Here is an 18,745-nt window from a genome sequence, read left to right on the forward strand (position 1 = left end):
TAACCAGCATAAGGTCATGTGCAAACAGGAACATCTGGAGGATCTCACTCTTGAGATAGAATCTCTCTTAAGAGAGGGGCTAGGGGGCAAAATGGATAGAGCACCGGCCCCGAAGTCAGGAGGACCTGAGTTCAAATTTGGCCTCAGACCAAACACTTGACACCTACTAGCTGTGTGACCCTGGGCAAGTCATTTAACCCCAATTGCCTAAAAATAATTTTAAAAATTTTTTAAAAAGATAGAATCGCTCTTCAATTTAGACTCTGCACTGGAAGTCATCCTTATAACAATGGCAAACATCTTTGGTGAGCATATGTCACTCAGCTTTGTAAATCACTTGATGTTAACAATCAGAGGGTCATTAGCCAACTTATTTGTTATACCTTTCAAGGAATCTTGAATAGTTTTGGTGTATGTTATGTATGGCAGGCACCTTGTTGGAAAACAGCTTTTCAGAAGCATTTTGTTCCACCAAATCATGTGCTTTTCTTTTTTGTATAATCAATAAACTATAAGCAGAATAGGATCTTGTATTTGCTAATTCTTTTAGTCAATAGCATGACAATAAAATGGTGATCTGCTGTGGATCCTTGTTCATGAAAGCCTGCTTGTTTCTTACTGATACTCTCATTAAAGATACTCTTGCTACATGATCTTCATAAAAACTGTATATTGATGTAAAAGTAACCAAATGGATGGGTGGGTGTTGCTGCCCTCTTGTTGACTTCTCAGTATTGATAAGGTCTAATTTTTTTCCTCACATCTCTAGTATCTTCCTCTTCTTCCTACATCTTGTGAATCTAATCTTTAGTGCTCTCAAATACTTCCAGCACAAATCTCCTCTATGTAAACTTGGTATAATTTAGCTGCATTTTCTTTTTGGTTCTCTTCAGTGCCAATTTTTCATCATCTATAAACATATCTGGGACTATAAAATGAGGCTCTAATGATCCTTGATGGTGAAAAGAGCATGTAATAATAAAAAAAAAAAACCTTTGCAGATCTTTTCCATTTTCTTCTCTCTGTTATCCTTGCATTTTCACCTGTAATACTCCCACCCAGGCAAAGTGGATGAAGTATCTGCCCCTTATCCAGATACAGAGCATCTTACTCAGCATTCTCTTAGCCAATTAAAAGTCATGCCTCTCCTTCATGAAGCACACGGCTTTCCCTGCGCCCACCTCACCCAGGTAGGAGATGGTGTTACACATCCTTAAGTTCCCAAGGGATGATTTTGCTTAATTGGATCTCTAAGCTTTCTTTAAACTGATTTTACCCTGCACTACTTCTTTTATGAGGCCACACTACTAATTTTGATCTTTGCTCCAACAAATCAGTGGACTAGTCATGCAAGCAGATTTAGGAATGGCTGCCACATCAGTAAAACAAGCTATTCATTTCCTGTCTGTAAAAATATTGAATCAATATCATTTTGTATTGTTATTTGGTGGTTGATTTGTCCAACATCCCTGGATTATTTTCTTAAAGAAGATATTCATTACCAAGGGAACAAATTAAAATAAATGCTAGGGAAGGTGTCCTATCCATACCAGATCTTAAATTGTATCATAAAGCCACAATCACCAAAACTATTGGGTACTGGCTAAGAAATGGGGGGGGGTGTTCAATGGAATAGGTTAGGTACACAAGACACAGTAGTCAATGACTACAGTAATCTACTATTTGATAAACCCAAAGCTTCTGGGATAAGAACTCACTATTTAACAAAAACTGCTGGGAAAACTGGAAAATAGCATGGCAGAAACCAGGCATAGACCAACATCTTACAGCATATACCAAAATAAAGTCAAAATGGGTACATGATTTAGATATAAAGGTTGATACTATAAGCAAACTGGGAGAGCAAGGAATAGTTTACCTGTCAGATTTATGGAGAATGGAAGAATTTACAACCAAACAAGAGATAGAGAACATTATGAAATGCAAAATGGATAATTTTGATCACATTAAATTGAAAAGGTTTTTGCACAAACAAAGCCAATGCAACCAAGATTAGGAGGGAAGCAGAAAATTGGTAAAAAAATTTTTACAACCACTGTCTTTGATAAAGGCCTCATTTCTAAAAATATAGAGAACTAAGTCAATTTTATAAGAATACAAATCATTCCCCAATTGATAAATGGTCAAAGGATATGAACAGGCAGTTTTCAGAAGAAGAAATTAAAGCTATCTATAGTCATATGAAAAAATGCTCTAAATCTATTAATTAGAGAAATGCAAATCAAGAAGACTCTGAGGTACCTATCAGACTGGCCAACATGACAAAACAGGAAAATAATAAATGTTGGAGAAGATGTGGGAAAATTGGAACACTTGTTGGTGAAGTTGTGAAATGATCCAGCCATTTTGGAGAGCAATTTGGAACTATGTCCACAGGGCTATAAAAATGTGCATACCATTTGACCCAACAATACCACTTCTAGGGCTGTATCCCAAAGAGATCATAAAAATGAGAAAAGGACCCATGTGTACAAAAATATTTATAACATCTTTTTCTGTGGTGGCAAAGAATTGGAAATTGAGGGGATGCCCATCAATTGGGGAATGGCTAAACAAGCTGTGGTATATGAATGTAATGGAATACTATTATGCTATAAGAAATGATGAGCAGGCAGACTTCAGGAAAACCTGGAAAGACTTGTATGGATTGATACAGAGCGAAGTGAGTGGAACCAGTAGAACATTGTACGTTGACTTTGATGGATTTAGCTCTTCTCAGCAATGCAAGGATCTAAGACATCTCCTAAAGACTCATGATAGAAAGTGCTATCCACATCCAGAGAAAGAACTATGGAGTCTGAATGCAGATTAAAGCATACTATTTGCTCTTTTTTTTTCTTGTGTTCTGTTTTGTTTCTTCTTTCTTGTGGTTCTTCCTATTCTAATTCTTCTTTACAACATAATTAATGTGAAAATATGTTTAATAAGAATGTATATGTAGAGTTTATATCAGATTCTACACCATCTTAGAGAGGGAGTAAGGAAAGAAGAGGGAGAAAATTTAAAACTCAAAAGCTTATAAAAGTGAATGCTGAAAACTAAAAATCAATTAGTTAATTATAAAAAAGAAGATATTTATAACATACAAGCACATAATGCTTTTTTGTGGCCTACAAATTTTTGACCTCTCGTTCCTTATTTTTGATCTATATTTGCCAATCTATTTCGCCCTACCCTCACCTAGTCCTACCCTTCCACTGACATCACCAAGTATCAAAGTATTTGTTGATTTGATTTGGATGGTCCCATCATATTTTTACAGAATTTCTCTCCCTTTTTATCTTCTGCAGCAGATATTGGTAGAGAAGCTCCAATTATTTTCATGGTAGTCCTCTTACAAATACTTATCATGAGTGCTTTAATTTATTACATAGTATCCCATATATCCCATATCCCATAAAATGATGTTTGTTGTATTTGGGCATATGATAAGACCAGTTCTACCAACTCCTTCATCCTCTTCTTCAAGCAGTGAAACTACTATTTCATAAAGGTCATCATTTCACTGGGCCATCTTGTTTAAAAAACATGTCTGCACTTCAGTTCTTCAAAAGATCAATGATTTCATTATGATGGGCATAACCTTCAATAATGAGATCACAGCCTCTCTAGGATGAATTACCATGGTCAAAAACCAGCGTTGTTTTAATGAGCCTCTCTACACAGAGCAACGCTGGTCCTCAGATGACAGATAGATATGCAGTCCTTTGCTGGGAAATACTTAAAAGTCTTTTTAGCCTGGTAGGACGTGCCAGAGCTTGTACTCTACTAACATATTAAGAACCCAGGGTCACTTCCCTGCCATGATGAGGCATCAGAGGAAGACTGGTGAAGAATGAGAAACACAAAGAGGGCAAATGACTCATATATGTACATATTCATAACCATCTCCATATACTCACACGTAACTGTATCAAAATTATATAGCTATAATATTATTAAAATCTCAAACAGATTATTAAAGTCTCAATGACCTGGTACTCAAAAATCTGGGAAGCTTCAAGTATTTGCCCCTGTACAGACCCTAAAATTCACAGAGAAGGTTTTATGAGAAGATACCACAAAGAACCAAAGATGCGAATTCCTAGTTATGACCATTAAAGGTAAGATGGAACAGAGAGGAAGAACTCAGTGGTTCAAACAGAGCCTCCTGAGGTTTCTGCATCACACATCAAGGGTCAGGTTCTCAGCCTTGCCTATTCAAGAACTCAGTTTTGTCGATTTATCCAGAAATGATAACGCCTTCAGGGATTGGTTTGTGAAAATCAAACTTCCAAGAGAATAATTTATAAATCAGAATGTCAATTTAATGAACTGCACTGCCAAGCTGACTGAAATACTCATATCCACTATTCAGAGCATTCTCTTCCAAGTAGGAAATTATACATTGGAAACTAAATTATCAAAAGATTGCTTGGTAGGTGGAGCATCATAACAAAAGAGTTATACGACCTTAAGGGATATTGTCACGAAGCTGGGATAGGTTGACCTGGCTTGCTCCACTAGAACAGACATCCTAAATGGACCAGAACACTGGCATCCTTGGCCATTGTAGTTGGCCCTCTACACAGGCTGGTAAACGTGTACATGAACTATCTGGTCTGGTCATCACAATGGCCCCCAAGAGCTGCCAAGCGAAGTCTTGTCATCTCCATTCTAAAGATCCATAAAACTGGGGCATAAGGAGGTTATATCATTTTATCATATTACATAGGGATTGATGGCGGGGCCAGCACTAGAACCTGGGGCATCCACAGGTCTTAGTAGGCTAATGGTCTTTCCAAAACTCCGCACTGCTTTTCCAAGGCTACACAAATCTTCATCACCACCCTTATCTTGTGACAATAGTTGCAGTCAATTAGATTGTAGTTTCTCTTTGATATTTGGGTCTCCCAGATGAGATTTGGGAGCTATCCTGCTCTCTTTACAATAAATCGGCAAACCTTCCTTTATATACTGATGGAGATTTGAGTGGCACCTTAATCTCATTGGCATATTTGTTTTCTACTTTGCTACAAAACTCTAGGAGTACCATCTTTGGAACCTGACTCCACCATACCATCCCCTCCACATACTGCCTATCTTGCCTACAGTTACAAAAATTCAACCTGACATATTTTATTTTGTAGCAGCAATATCCTAAATATACAGAAGATGGCAGTGTTTCCTTGTGGGAAAAGATAAGGTGACCCTCTACTTGAGATGTGGCATTCCTCATTTTCCAGAGTTAAAAGCTTATTTAAGTAAAAGGTTGGTTGGAAGGTGACAAGGAGGTTATAAGCCCTGTGAACTTGGGCAATGGAATTCTTTCTATTAAGCTTTCTGGGCCTCAATTTCTTCATCTCTGCCTCTTCCTACTCAAAGTCTCTATTGCTAGGACTCCAACCATATTCAGAACATTATCTATTAAGTGACAAAGGCTAGATCTGGATTCATGTTCTAAGTCTCTAAATCTAAAACCACTGTGCTAGGCTGCCTCTTCAAAGAACTCCAATAAAGACAATTTTATGAAGACAAGCAAATAACTCTAGCAGAAGCCCACTTCAAACTTTAATTCAACTGTTCATTTTATGGAGGGCAAATGACACAAGATTCATTTCATCATGGGCAAATGACATAAGATCATGAGATTCAAGAAACCAGGTTCTAGGGTCTGCAAAAGTCAGCACAGACTCTGCCAAGTATAGATTCTGTCAGGAATCTCTCAAAAAAGGATATAAAAAGATTCAATGCTTAAAGGATTTATTTTATTTTTCTGAAAAGTTCCAATGCTCAGAACACCTCATTCTTAGCCCTACTGTAAAACTCAGGTTTCTTCTCTCTCTCTCTCTCTCTCTCTCTCTCTCTCTCTCTCTCTCTCTCTCTCTCTCTCTCTCTCTCTCTGTGCTGCTGTTCGGTGGTTTCATTTGCATCTGACTCTCCATGAACCCATTTGGGTTTTTTTTTTGGCAAAATATTGGAGTAGTTGGCCACTTCCTTCTCCCCCTCATTTTACAGATGAGGAAACAGAGGCAAACATGGTACAGTGATTTGCCCAGGGTCATACAGTAACTAGTAAGTGTCTGACGCCAGATTTGAGCTCAGGAAGATGAGTCTTCCTGACTCCAGGCCAGCACCCTATCCACTGCATTACTACATACCATCAGTACTGCATTTAAATATAGAGTACTCATAATTCCTATAATATAAAGTTGGCAGTGTTTTTGTTAATATTTCTGAAACTATGTATTTTTAAAAATATGCTGAAATTTACCTTAATTATCTCACTTTGTATAATAGTTTCTGCATTACTCCCGACATCCCACAGAGAGAAAAAAATATCCTTTACACATATAAAACATGGCTTTTATATATGTAAAACATTTCACCATTATTTCTTCATGAGTCTATCTTTCTAAGAGGGCAGCGAGGTGGCACCAAGGATTGAGCTCCAGGCCTGGAATCAGGAAGACCTGAGTTCAAATCCTGACTCAGACACTTCTTAGCTGTATGACTCAGGGCGAGTCACTTTACCCCTGTTTGCCTCAGTTTCCTCATCTGGAAAAGGAAATGGCAAGCGACTCCAGTATTTGCCAAGAAGAGTCAGACACGACTCAAATGACTGAATCACAATGAATCTTTCTAAGATTCCCAGTTTATTCCAGGCCTTCCAATTACTCTTCTTGCCTTTCTTTAGTGGCAGCTTGATGATGCAGTGAATAAAGCATTGGGGCTTAAAGTCAGGAAGACCAGAATTCAGATCCAGCTTCAAACAGTTATTAGCTGTGTGACCCTGAGCAAATCACTTAATTGCTGCCTACCTCAGTTTCTTCAATTATAAAATGGGGCTAATATTCCCAGGATTCTGGTAAGAATAAAATATTTGCAAATCACATAGCACAGTGCCTGGAACATAGCAGATGGTTAATAAATGCTCATTTCCTTCCTTTGGGGTTTCCTTTGATGGGTCTTAAGACCGCATACCCTGGCAAACTAGACTTAAAAGTTCCTATTGCCAGCTAGTAGAGAGAATGCAGGGCCTGGAGGCAGGAAGACCTGAGTTCAAATCCAGCCTCAGATACTCCCCAACTGTGTGACTCTGGGTAAGTCACAACTTCTGTTTGACTCAGTCTCAACTGTAAAAAGGGGATAATCATGTTTTATTGGGAGGATCAAATGTAATAATATTTGTAAAAAGAAAAAAAGTGCTTAGCACATAATAGGCACTATATAAACGCTTATTCTTGCCCCCTTCCCTTCTCCCCACTTCCCAGGAGGATAGGACCAACATGGCTAAATCAGACAAGCAGCCCATCTAAGTTGGAGGTTTGTCATCGGTTTAGCCACGGCAGAATGATTTTCAACCACAACTCACAATTCAGTAGATCAGTAAACATTTACTAAGTAACCGCTATATGCTAGACACTGTGCTAAGGTTGGGGACACAAAGAAAAGCCAGAGAGAGCTCCTGGGATTTCTTGATGATGTCAGAGTGGGCATCCTTGCTTCATGCTTCCTGTATTTATTGGAAGGTTCTGGTGTATCCCCATTGCATTATGATGCTTGCTTTTGGTTTTAGGCAGATGCTTTCTATGACACTATAAAAGGATCCCTCTGTGCCTATACTTTGCAGGGTTTTTAGCATAAAAGAGTGCCATACTCTGTAAAAGACTTCTTCTATATCTATTGAGATGATCATGCGGCTTTGGTTTTTAATATGATCATGTTGTTGTTTTCCTAACGGTGAGCCATCCTTGTGTCCTTGGTATAAATCCCACTTGATCATAATAAATGATTTCTTGGATAACTGCTACAGTGTAGATGGAATTTTGCTTCAAATTTTTGAGTCAATGTTCTTTAAAAATATTGGGCTTTAATTTTCCTCCTGTTTTTTATCTTACCCTGGTTAGGCATTATGACAATATTTCTTATAAAAGGATTCCAGGAAGGTGCTTTCTCAGTTTTTGAGAATAATTTATGAAGTGAGGGGCCAAGTCTGATAGAATTCTCCTGTGAATCCATAAGGACCGCTAGTAGTTCCTTTGGTAGTCTCCTTTACAACTAGATCTACTTCCTTTTCTAAGACGGGGTTATTTGAACTTTCTATCTGGTGTTCTGGTAGTTAGGGTATTTTATATTTTTTTGAAAGTATGCCTCTATTTCTTTTTGTAGTTGTTAGCATATAACTGTGCACAATATATTCTGAGGTTTTTTTTTAAACTTCTGATTTTGGGGTGATTTTACTTTACTTCTCACAACAATCCTGGGAAGTAGCAGCTACTATTATCCCCATCTTACAGATGAAGGAACTGACGCAGACAGCGTTAAAGGAATTGCTTAGAGTTGCACAGACAGTAAGTATTTGAGGCCATATTTGAATTCAGGTCTTCCTCTGTGCCTGTACATAGAGAGGAGGTAGTCAACACTAAGTTTTCTATCCCTACCCAGCTGCTTTTCACTCCTCCCCCACTTTCTTACATCTTTCTCCCTCTCATCTTCCACAGGGTGTGGGAGAAGCAGGTCATTGGCACTGGTCATCAGTCTCTAATTCAGCAGGAGGAAACGCAGCAATGACCTGAAGCTGCAGTGATTGTCACGTCCTTTTCCTGGATCAAAGGTGTTTAAGCCCCAAACTAGAATCTGAACGGAAACCTTTTCTTTTTACCACCTTTTAATCACTTGGCAAATCGTCTCCCTCTCTCCCCTGCTTCCTTCTTTCCTTCTTCCTTCTCCCTTCCCACTCACAAAGTCTTATTTAAGTTTTTCAAGGACTTATAGTATTACTGAAGCATTAGCTACATGGTACTGTGAGGCAGGGATTGGCACTGGCAGTGAGGGAGCGACCTCCAGCCTTTGGAATCCTGGGGGCTGGCCCCAGAGCACGGCTGTTTTCCCAGACCACAACTTCCTCCACCAATAGGGCAGTCCGGTGGGCATGACCTTCCTTGGGTCCAGGCATCTTCTCCACCTCACTCATTCCTGAAGCTGGAAGTTTCACTGAAACACCTGCCGATCTAAAGCACTGGAATCTGGTTTACTAATCACTCCGCATCCGGGATGGGGGTGGGGGATGGTGGGTGGTTCTTACATAATGTGTAATAAATGTGCTGTTGTTGTTGTTGACTTGTTTCAGTTGTGTCTGACCCTCCATGACCCCATCTGGGGTTTTCTTGGCAAAGATACTGCAGCGGTGCCATTTCCTTCTCTGGCCCATTTTACAGATGAGGAAACTGAGGCAAGCAGGGTTAAGCTCAGGATCACACAGCTAGTAAGTGTCTGAGGCTGGATTTGAACTCAAGTCTTTCAGGTCCTCCTGACTCTAAGACTCTATCCACTCTGCCACCTAACACAATAAATGTAATAATACATAAATTACAGATTACATGTGCACACAAATTTATATTTGATATATTAAAAAGTCAATACTGTAAGAAAAATTAATGGCCTTCTATGCCACCCTCAGACTGAGAAGGTTCAATCCTCTCCTCTTTATTTCTGTACCACAAGCCCTTCAACTTCTTCTATTGCAATCCATCTGTACACAACTAATTAACAGATATAATATTGTGATAAATCACAGTTTTATATGAGACAAATCTGGAATCAGAAATAGCTTACAAGAAACAGAGAAATGTGTGTATAAAGAGCCTTCGGGCTACAGGCATAAGGAAAGGAGGTTGGGGGGGGAAATTAAATCTTCACTGTCATTTTCTTGAAGACACGACAGCAGATAGCTGTAGCAGTCTATTCCAACCTCATGCCCAGTTTGACAAGCAAGAACAGGAAGCAAAGAGAAAACTCTAGCTAGGTCCTCATTCTCATTATTAGTCTCCATTCCAAGAACCTGCAGAAGCATTTCTGTTTCCTCTGTTTTCATAGAACAGTAAGTACACCGGCTGCTGTCCACCACTCCACCCTGAGTCATAGTCAAGTGTTCCCCATTTCAGCCAGAGCCCAGTTAAAAAACTTTCTCTGGGCAAGGACAAAACACTGACTGTGTGTGGGATGCTATTTCCTAGGATTCACGGTTAGGTTTCAGAATGTCCTGCCAGTAGGGAAAAGTCTGAAGGCCTCGTGACAAAAGGCCACGTCAGACATTCTGGATTCCCTAGTCCCAGCTAAAATCCTACCTTCTACAGGAAGCTTTTCCCAATCCCATTTAATTCCTTCAGGGCTGAGGACTGCCTTTTGCATTTCCTTGTATCCTCAGTGCTTAGCACTGTGCCAAATAGTACATAGTAGGTGCTTCATAAATGCTTATTGACTGACTGGATTCCAAGTTACTTTGCTGCATAATTTGGGTGAGTCACTCATTGTTCATCAGTAAATGGAAGTTAACAGATCTGAGATTAAAGATTTCCAAGAGTGTTGGCAGGCCAGACCTAGATGTTTGACTAATTTCCTGGCATTAAAAAAAAAATGACAGCCTTTCCTTCTAAAGATACTCTAAAGTTCTGAACTTTTTTGGGAGCAGCTAGGTGACATATTAGAGTACTGGGCCTCAAATCAGGAAAACTTTGAGTTCAAATCCAGCCTTGGCCACTTACTAGCTGTGTGACCCCTGGGCAAGTCACTTAACCTCTGTTTGCCTCAGTTTCCTCATATGTAAAATGGGGATAATAGCACCTACTTCCCAAAGTTGTTATGAGGATCATATAAGATAATAACTGTAAAGTGCTTAGCACAGTGCTGGGCTAATAATATTAGCTATTATTATTATTTTCCCTATTTGAATTCATCTTTAAGCTCTGACAGGACAAGCCGGGAAGGACTATGTATCTATAATATTTGTATAAATAAATATGGTACATGGCAGAACAGGTTCTTTCAAATAAAAACTTTTTTTTTTTAAAGAAAACAGTTCCTCTGATATCCTGATACATTCTACTTATCCAACCTCAGTGGGAAATAGGCCATTCCACATAAGTGAATTTTCCAAAACTAACCATTTTGACTGGAAATCTAAGATGTATTACATGCTTAGTTGACTTTTTGAAACAATAAAATAAATATAATTTAACCGCTTTTGAACAACTCAGAAACATCATTACAAACATCAGTGACTGGTCTGTGATTTATACAATTATATCCTCAAGGCTGAATAAGGTCTGCAGGGCTGTTACTACCTACAGATTGCCAATTTTTTTGAGTTCTTATGTCTGATTACCTCTAGAAGCACTCCCTCCCTGTCCCTTCCACACCCTCAACATTACTGTATTGTTCTAAACTGTGGATTAAGAAACCAAATAATAAATTTATTTAGAAGACTGCATTGGCTCAATATTGATTTTCTATGCAAACTTGATGTTTTAAAAAAAATAGTCTTTTATGGCCTCCCTGTGTTAGGATGCATTTTACTACATGACATATTTTTCATTATATAATTTACCATTTTCTCCTCCATTCACCCTTGATTCATATTCTCTACAGAGTCTTGTAGCATTCTCATTAATTTCATCCATGAAACTCTGTTGTGAGGGTAAGTCTCCATCTATAGTTTTATGACGATTCAATATTGCTTTCCCATACTCTGTCCAGGCTCCTTGTAGGCGATAAGCAAGCTTGAGGGTCTCCACCTTTTCAACTAGTTTATCGCCACCATAATGGTCAGAATTTTCAATCAACATCTAAGGAAAGAAAAGTATATGAAGTCACTCCTTAATTATCCTATTAATGGTAGATTAACTGGGGCCCTAATTAGCAAGCACAACATGACTGACAGCTGTTAGAGAAAGACATGAAACGGTACTGACTGAATCCATTAGAAATAACCGATTTCTAAGTTATGTTGGGTTCTCCACTCCTATATGGCAATCCTGACTGCCCTGCTATCACACTTACCACTCTGTTCCAACCTATTCCTTTATCCTCAAATCCTCAGTTGTACCCCCTGTCCATCTCTGAGCAGTTTAATTTGCCTATTTTGTTGAGAAAACTGAAGCTATCATGACTCTCTCTCTGTCCCTTCCTCCACACTTTAAAATCTCTGTTCCCAAGGATGAAGTGGCTATCTCCTTTGTCAAAGTTAATTCTTCCTCTCATGCCCTTGGTTCCCATCCCCTTATACCTCTTCCTGGATCTTGCTCCATGGGATAACTAAGTCATAGAATCATTGATTGGTAGATAGAAGGGACATTAGAGGTCAACCCACTCATTTACAGAGAAAACGGATATCCAAAGACGTTAATTAATTAATCCAGAGTCACATGGCTAGTAAGGATCTGAGGCAAGATTCAACACAGTTGCAGCCATTCAAACAGGTTCACATTCATTTGGCTGTTGTATTATCTTGCCTTTATCTCTCCATCTTATCTACAAACTTAGCATTATAGGAGTCTTTCTGAAATATTTTGCTGAAATCTGAGTATGTTAGATATACAGTATTTTCCAGAGTTTTCAGTTCAGTTAGTTACTTTATCAAAAAAATGAGGTCAACATGGCTTTATTCATAATGATAGTATACTGGCTTTTAATGATCATTGCTTAGCACTTCTAGGGCTGTATCCCAGACAGATCGTACAAACAGGAAAAGGACCCACACATACAAAAATATTTATAGCAGCTCTTTTTGTGGTGGCAAAGAATTGGAAACTGAGAAGATGCCCATTAATTGGGAAATGGATGAATAAGTTGTTGTATATGAATGTAATGGAATAGGATTGTGCTACAAGAAATGATGAACAGGCTGACTTCAGAAAAACCTGGAAAGACTTGTATGGTCTGATGCTGAGTGAAGTGAGCAGAACCAGGAGAACATTGTACACAGTAACAGCCACATTGTGCAATGATTAATATTGATAGACTTAACCCTTCTCAGCAATACAAGGATCTAAGACATCTCCAAAGGCCTCATGATGGAAAATGCTATCCACAAAGAGGAAAGAACTATGGAGTTTGAATGCAGATTGAAGCATACTATTTGCTATTTTTTTTCTTCTGTTGTGTTTTGTTTCCTCTTTCTGGTGGTTCCTCCTATTGGCTCTAATTCTTACTTATAACATCACTAATGTGAAAATATGTTTAATAGGAATGTATATGAATAGCCTATATCAGATTGTGCACCGTCTTGTGGAGGGAGGTGTGGAGGGAGGAGGAGAAAATTGAAGCTCTGAAGCTTATGGAAGTGATTGTTGATATTTAAAAATAAATTTTTAAAACATAAAAAAAAATTTTTTTAAGGATCATTTCTTCCTTTTTTTGAGTGTTCACTACTATTCCTTTAATAATGTTCTCTATAATTTTTGCCAGGAATCAAGGTCAAATTCTTTGGCCAGGTTGGCAGTCTTCTTCTTCTGACTTTTCAGCTTGAGGTCCTCAGGTAGATTTTCAAGGCACCTAGCACGTACATTTTTACCAGCCCTTGTTAGGTGCAGTTCATCCATAGTCAAAAGCCAATCATGCCTATATTTTAAACCATGGTCCAGAAAAAGAATAGCATAGTGCCTGGCATACAGTGAGTGCTTAATAAATGCTTGTTCACTGACTGTGACTAACAGATCAGTAGTTCCCTCTAGCCCTGATAGGAGACCCATAGACAGCATTTAATTCTAGGCACCTGCATTTTGAAGAACAAGTTATCTATTACAAAGTCTTACTTTGTTACATTTCTTGAAGTCTGCACATACTGTCTTCATGGTGGTTTCCTTGATGGGACGTAAGATACCATCCACACTGGAAGAATGGAAAGAGGAAAAAAGGATTAGAAAGAAAGAGGTAGAGAAGAAAATGTATCTTGTCTGCAATAGATGTAATGATAAAAATACATGATTTCTGCTTCATAATTTTCAAATACTTCTTCCCAATTAAGTCCTTTATGTTTGCTTGGGGTCTAGATATTTATAAACTCAGACTCCTACAGCTCTGGAACCAAAATGATTTAAACTATCTTAGCTCTCAGTAAGGGAGAGAACACCGAGCCATTAGGAATTCAGGTCACAGAGCCACAACAGATGACATACTAAACACAGGGCCATTCATGTCCCTGACCTTCAAATCTAGAATAATATTAGAATAATTCTTGTTGATCAAAGCTGTAAAAGTAGAGAACAACACTGGCTTTGAAGTCAGGAGGACCTGAGTTCAAATCTGGCCTCAGACACTTACCAGGTCTGTGACCCTGGGCAAGTCACTTAACCCCTATTGCCTCCAAAAAAAAAAAGTGAACAAAAAGAGGGCTATTTTTTCATCTCCTCTATGTAAATCTATTGGCTAATCAGGCTAGGGAAAGGATCTCCAGCTTCTTTTTCTGCTGGAGAAGCTGGTTCTAATTTCCCCAGAAGTCCTTGTGATTACACTCTGTGGAAATAGAAAGGTGAGGCTTAGGTGCTGTTGGCAGCAAAGTCCCTGAGAGGGAGGCAGAGTGGTGCTAGTGATAAACCAACTTAGTGAAGTGGAGAAGAGTTTATCATTACTAGCTGTACTCCAACATGGAGCCACTATGTTGGAAACATATTTAAACAATTATTTCAATATCTATTCACAAAAACCCCTACTAGAAAGGGTCCCTTCTTCCAGCAACCTTTGCCTGTTTAAGTACTCCTTACCAAAAACCCTTTCAAACACTGTCTGCTACGAGCACAGCCCCAAAGAAAAGCTATCTCTCCCCTGCCCCCACTCCTTTGCGGAGGTGTGTGCTTGGGAGAGGGCATGTCTTCGGATGTGGAACATTGCATATAGTCTCATATTTTTTCAATGAATTGATAACATTTGCTGATCGTAAAACTCCCATCTTTGTCTACTTATGAATGAATTCTTTAATTCCTTCAAGAATTTTTTCTTTAAAAAAATTATGTGTAAAAAAAAATTACGTGGCTGTCTGGGAAGGGAGGAGGAGAGGAGGCAGAAAGAAATTTAGGTGGTGTAAAAAGGAAAATAGACCAATAAAAACCTATTTCTTAAAAACAGCAAATACTCTGCTCTGTGAAGCCCTCACTGATCTCCACAGCTAAAAGTGATTTTTCCACCCTCTGAAATCTCAGCACACCCTTGTTCAAACTTCTTTTATGCACCTATCATAAAGCTTCTACCTCATGTTACAGTTACTCATGTCTCTATCTTACCTCCCTTATAGACTGCAAAGCACTTGGGCTCAGAGTTGGTATCTTATTTATCTTTACCTTCTAGGGGCTCAATAAATGTTCAGCAAATTGATTTGAATATAAATATTTTCAACTAAAAAAAATTGAGCAACATGTTCAGCTGACTCTGAGGAAAACAAAGCGTTGTTGTTTATCCTTTGTCTTCAAAGAGGACCAGTGTCATCATGGGTGACTTGCATATGAATTGTACTTAAGGGAGGCAGAGTTGCACAAAGTGATCAGCGTCACTCTCTCTTCCAGAACTGCCTCCAAGGAACACATACAGTGAGTTGTAATTGAAAGGAACCCTGAAGGTTATTGGGCAGTTCAATGTAGAAATCCCTATTACAACATCCCTGACAGAACGCAGGCTGTTCCACTATTAAACAGGTAAAATTGTTAGGAAGTTCATTCTTGTAGTGAGCCAATATGTACTAGTTTGTCCAATAGAGGGACACCATCATTCTACTTCTTCCATACCTTCGAGTATCTGAAAGCAGCTATCATGTTGTTGTTTTTTTCATAGCCTTTTCTTTTCCAAGCTAAATCTCCCAGAGCAGGGGTGGGGAACCTGCAGCCCAAGGCCATATGTGGCCAAAGGTTCCCCACCCCTGTCCCAGACCTTTCAGTTCATTGTTTATATCCCATCCTTGGCATCCCGGTCATTCTCCATCGGGACTCTCTAATTTGTTAATTCTTCATGGAGTTATGGTTTTATTGGTGTGGGTAATCCCTCTACCACGCAAATTTCAATCTACAGTTTCATAGATAGTCTCCATGGGTTATTGTGGTTTAAATCTTTGCCAAATTGGTAATGAATAAAAAGGCATTTATTAAGCACATACTATGTGCCAGGTACCATGCTAAGTATCTGAGGATACAAATAAAAAACAAGTCAGTCCCTGTTCTCAAGGAGTTCACCTTTTATCAAGAGGAAACCACACTTTAAGGAGGTTTTCTCTGTAAGTCAGATGGAAAAAGGCTCAGTGATCTAGATGCAGAAAAAGCTTTTGACAAAACACAATACTCCTTCCTGTTTAAAAAAGCACTCGAAACTATAGGAATAAATAGAGCTTTCTTTAAAATGGCAAGTATTATCTCTCTAAAACTAAGAGTAAATATTATCTGTAATGGGGATAAGCTAGAAGCCTTTCCAATATTATCAAGGGTGAACCAAGGACGTCCTTTATCAACACGTTTTTGTTGTTCAGTCGTTTCAGACTTTTCATGACCCCATTTGGGGTTTTCTTGGAAGATATACTTCACTGGTTTTCCATTTCCTTCTCCAGCTCATTTTATAGATGAAGAATCTGAGGCAAACATGGTTAAGTGACTTGCCTGGGTCACGCCACTAGTAAGTGTCTGAGTCCAGATTTGAACTCAGCAAGAGGGTTCTTTCTGACTCCAGGCCTGGCACTCTATCCACTGCACCACCTAGCTACCCCAATCAACACATAGTAGGAACTTAATAAATGCCTGTTTTCTTCCTTCTTCAACTACTCCAGCTACAGCTGCTGCTGTTGCTACTACTACTACTATGAATTGATTGAGTGATTAGAACCAAAGTGCTGTGATTAATTGTATAAGGTCAGACTGAAAGGATGCTTTCAGTGGAAGGCCACAGTCTAATAATGGAGGGCTGTAAGGCTCCATCCTTGGCCCGTCACATGCTAGTATCAACGACTCAGATCATGGCATGCTTACTGGATTTTTGGATGACACAATTCTACATGGGAAAACTAGTAACTTATAAGATAGAATCCAGATCTAAAGAAATCTTGGCTGATTAGAATAATGTGCCAAATGGGGTTGAAAAACATCAGCAGCATCATAAGTATGTTAGGATAAAGGTGTTGTTGGACAACATATGAAAAAGACCTTGGGAGGGATGGGAGTAGGGGGTGGTGAGTGTGGTGAGAAGTGGTGCGGCATGGTGAAAAGTACCACGGCATTTGGAGTCAGGGGACCTGGATTGGAAATCCAGACATTTACTACCTTTATGACCTTGGACAAAACACTTAGCCTGTGTCTGTTTCCTCATCTTAATGAAAGAGCAGGATTAAATAACCTCTAAGTTTCCCTTGAATCTAAATCTGTGGTCCTATGAGCCTAGTGAATTTATGGCTCCCTGTGAGCAAGCAAAAGAAAAAATACAACAACAAAAAAAACCCTAATGTCATCTTAGTTTGTAATAGGGCAAACATAGTGTTCAGATCAAAGTTAGAGGTAGGAGTACTCTGCCCTGTTCAGAATATAGAGGGTTACGTTCAGTTCTGGAAATTGCATTTTAAGAAGGACATTGTCAGGTCACAGCATGTCTAAAGGAGGGTGACCATAGTGGTGCAGAATGAGAATCTGTTAGAACAGGGAATATGTAACACGAAAAAATTGATAGCTAGGAGAGCATAATAACTTAGCTTCAAGTATCTGAAGGACTTCCTTCAAGAAGGCTTAGACCCCAAAAGGTAGAACTAGAAAAAATGTGGAGGAATTAGGGGAAGGCAGATTTTGGCTCAAAATAAGAAAAAAAAACTGAACAATTAGAGCAGCTATCCCAGAGTAGAATCAGCTTCTTCGGAAGGTGGCAAGTTCCGTATCAGTGGAAATCTTCCATGGGAAGATCCATGGGCAACTTTATGTTGTGGTTGTTTTAGAGGACTGTTGCTCTGGCACCAGTTGAACTAGTCTGACCCCTAATATCCCTACCAATTCTGTGACTGTAAGATTCTATACCCCAGTCATCCATCCCACCCTCCCCAGTCTCTACTCCCTTATACACACACACACACACACACACACACACACACAGAGACTCCTCTGTACCTCATCAATCTATCCTAATCTTCCCCCAGCCTCTACTTCCTTACACACACACACACACACACACCTCCATACCCCATCAATCCATCTCAATCTCCCCCCCAGCCTCCACTCCCTTACAAACACACATACACACAAACACACACCTCTATACCCCATCAATGCATCCCAATCTCCCTCCAGCCTCTATTTCCCTACACACACACACACACACACACACACACACACACACACACACACACACCCCTCTCTATCACTAAGCTACCGACTTTATAGGAGAAGTCAGAAATTTAAGACTGCCATTGTCAGTCTGTAAAATGAGCTGGAGAAGGAAATGGCAAACCACTTGCTAAGAGAGCCCCAAATGGGGTCACAGAGTTGGACACGACTGATACAGCTGAATAACACACCATAAGTTGTCAGTGATGCGTGTAGAGTTTGAACACAAAATGAGCTAGGCCGATTATCAGGGAGTCAACACAATAAAACCAGAAACAAGCACTTATTGGACACCCACACGTTTTTCTCCAAGAACTTCTGCAATTCGATGAGGGTTTTCTTCACAAAATTCACCTTCTCTTTGATGTTATCTTCACTTAGCTCCATGTCATATTTGAAGCGTCTAAAAATACTTCTCCACTGCTGTGTAGCCTTCTGCAATTGCGAAAGGTCTACTGCATCCTAGATAAAATGCACAGAAACCAAGCACTGAGATGTCTTCACAGAATAATGTAAATCACAGTAACATTAAAAAAGCAGCCCAACTCCAATAAGCTGCTACGAATAATCTCTAACCTAGAGAGCTGTGAAGGAAACACACCTTCTTTTCTCAGAAGAGAGGTGGGGAA

General features: G+C 39.3%; 1 protein-coding gene across 2 annotated transcripts in view; it reads right to left on the reverse strand.

The window, feature by feature from the left end:
- The window catches only part of AXDND1 (axonemal dynein light chain domain containing 1), a 116,323-nt gene that overhangs the window by 52,512 nt on the left and 45,066 nt on the right, over positions 1-18,745 (reverse strand). For both annotated transcript variants that reach the window (XM_020984330.2, XM_020984327.2), the window contains exons 14-16: positions 18,415-18,578; positions 13,596-13,671; positions 11,390-11,627 (exon numbers count right to left, since the gene is read on the reverse strand). In XM_020984330.2, the coding sequence (XP_020839989.1) occupies positions 11,390-11,627; positions 13,596-13,671; positions 18,415-18,578 (478 nt within the window). The remainder of the gene's footprint in view (positions 1-11,389; positions 11,628-13,595; positions 13,672-18,414; positions 18,579-18,745) is intronic.

Source organism: Phascolarctos cinereus, unplaced genomic scaffold (genome assembly GCF_003287225.1).
Source record: "Phascolarctos cinereus isolate Bilbo 61053 unplaced genomic scaffold, phaCin_HiC Scaffold_5;HRSCAF=322, whole genome shotgun sequence".
Lineage (NCBI taxonomy): Eukaryota > Metazoa > Chordata > Mammalia > Diprotodontia > Phascolarctidae > Phascolarctos > Phascolarctos cinereus.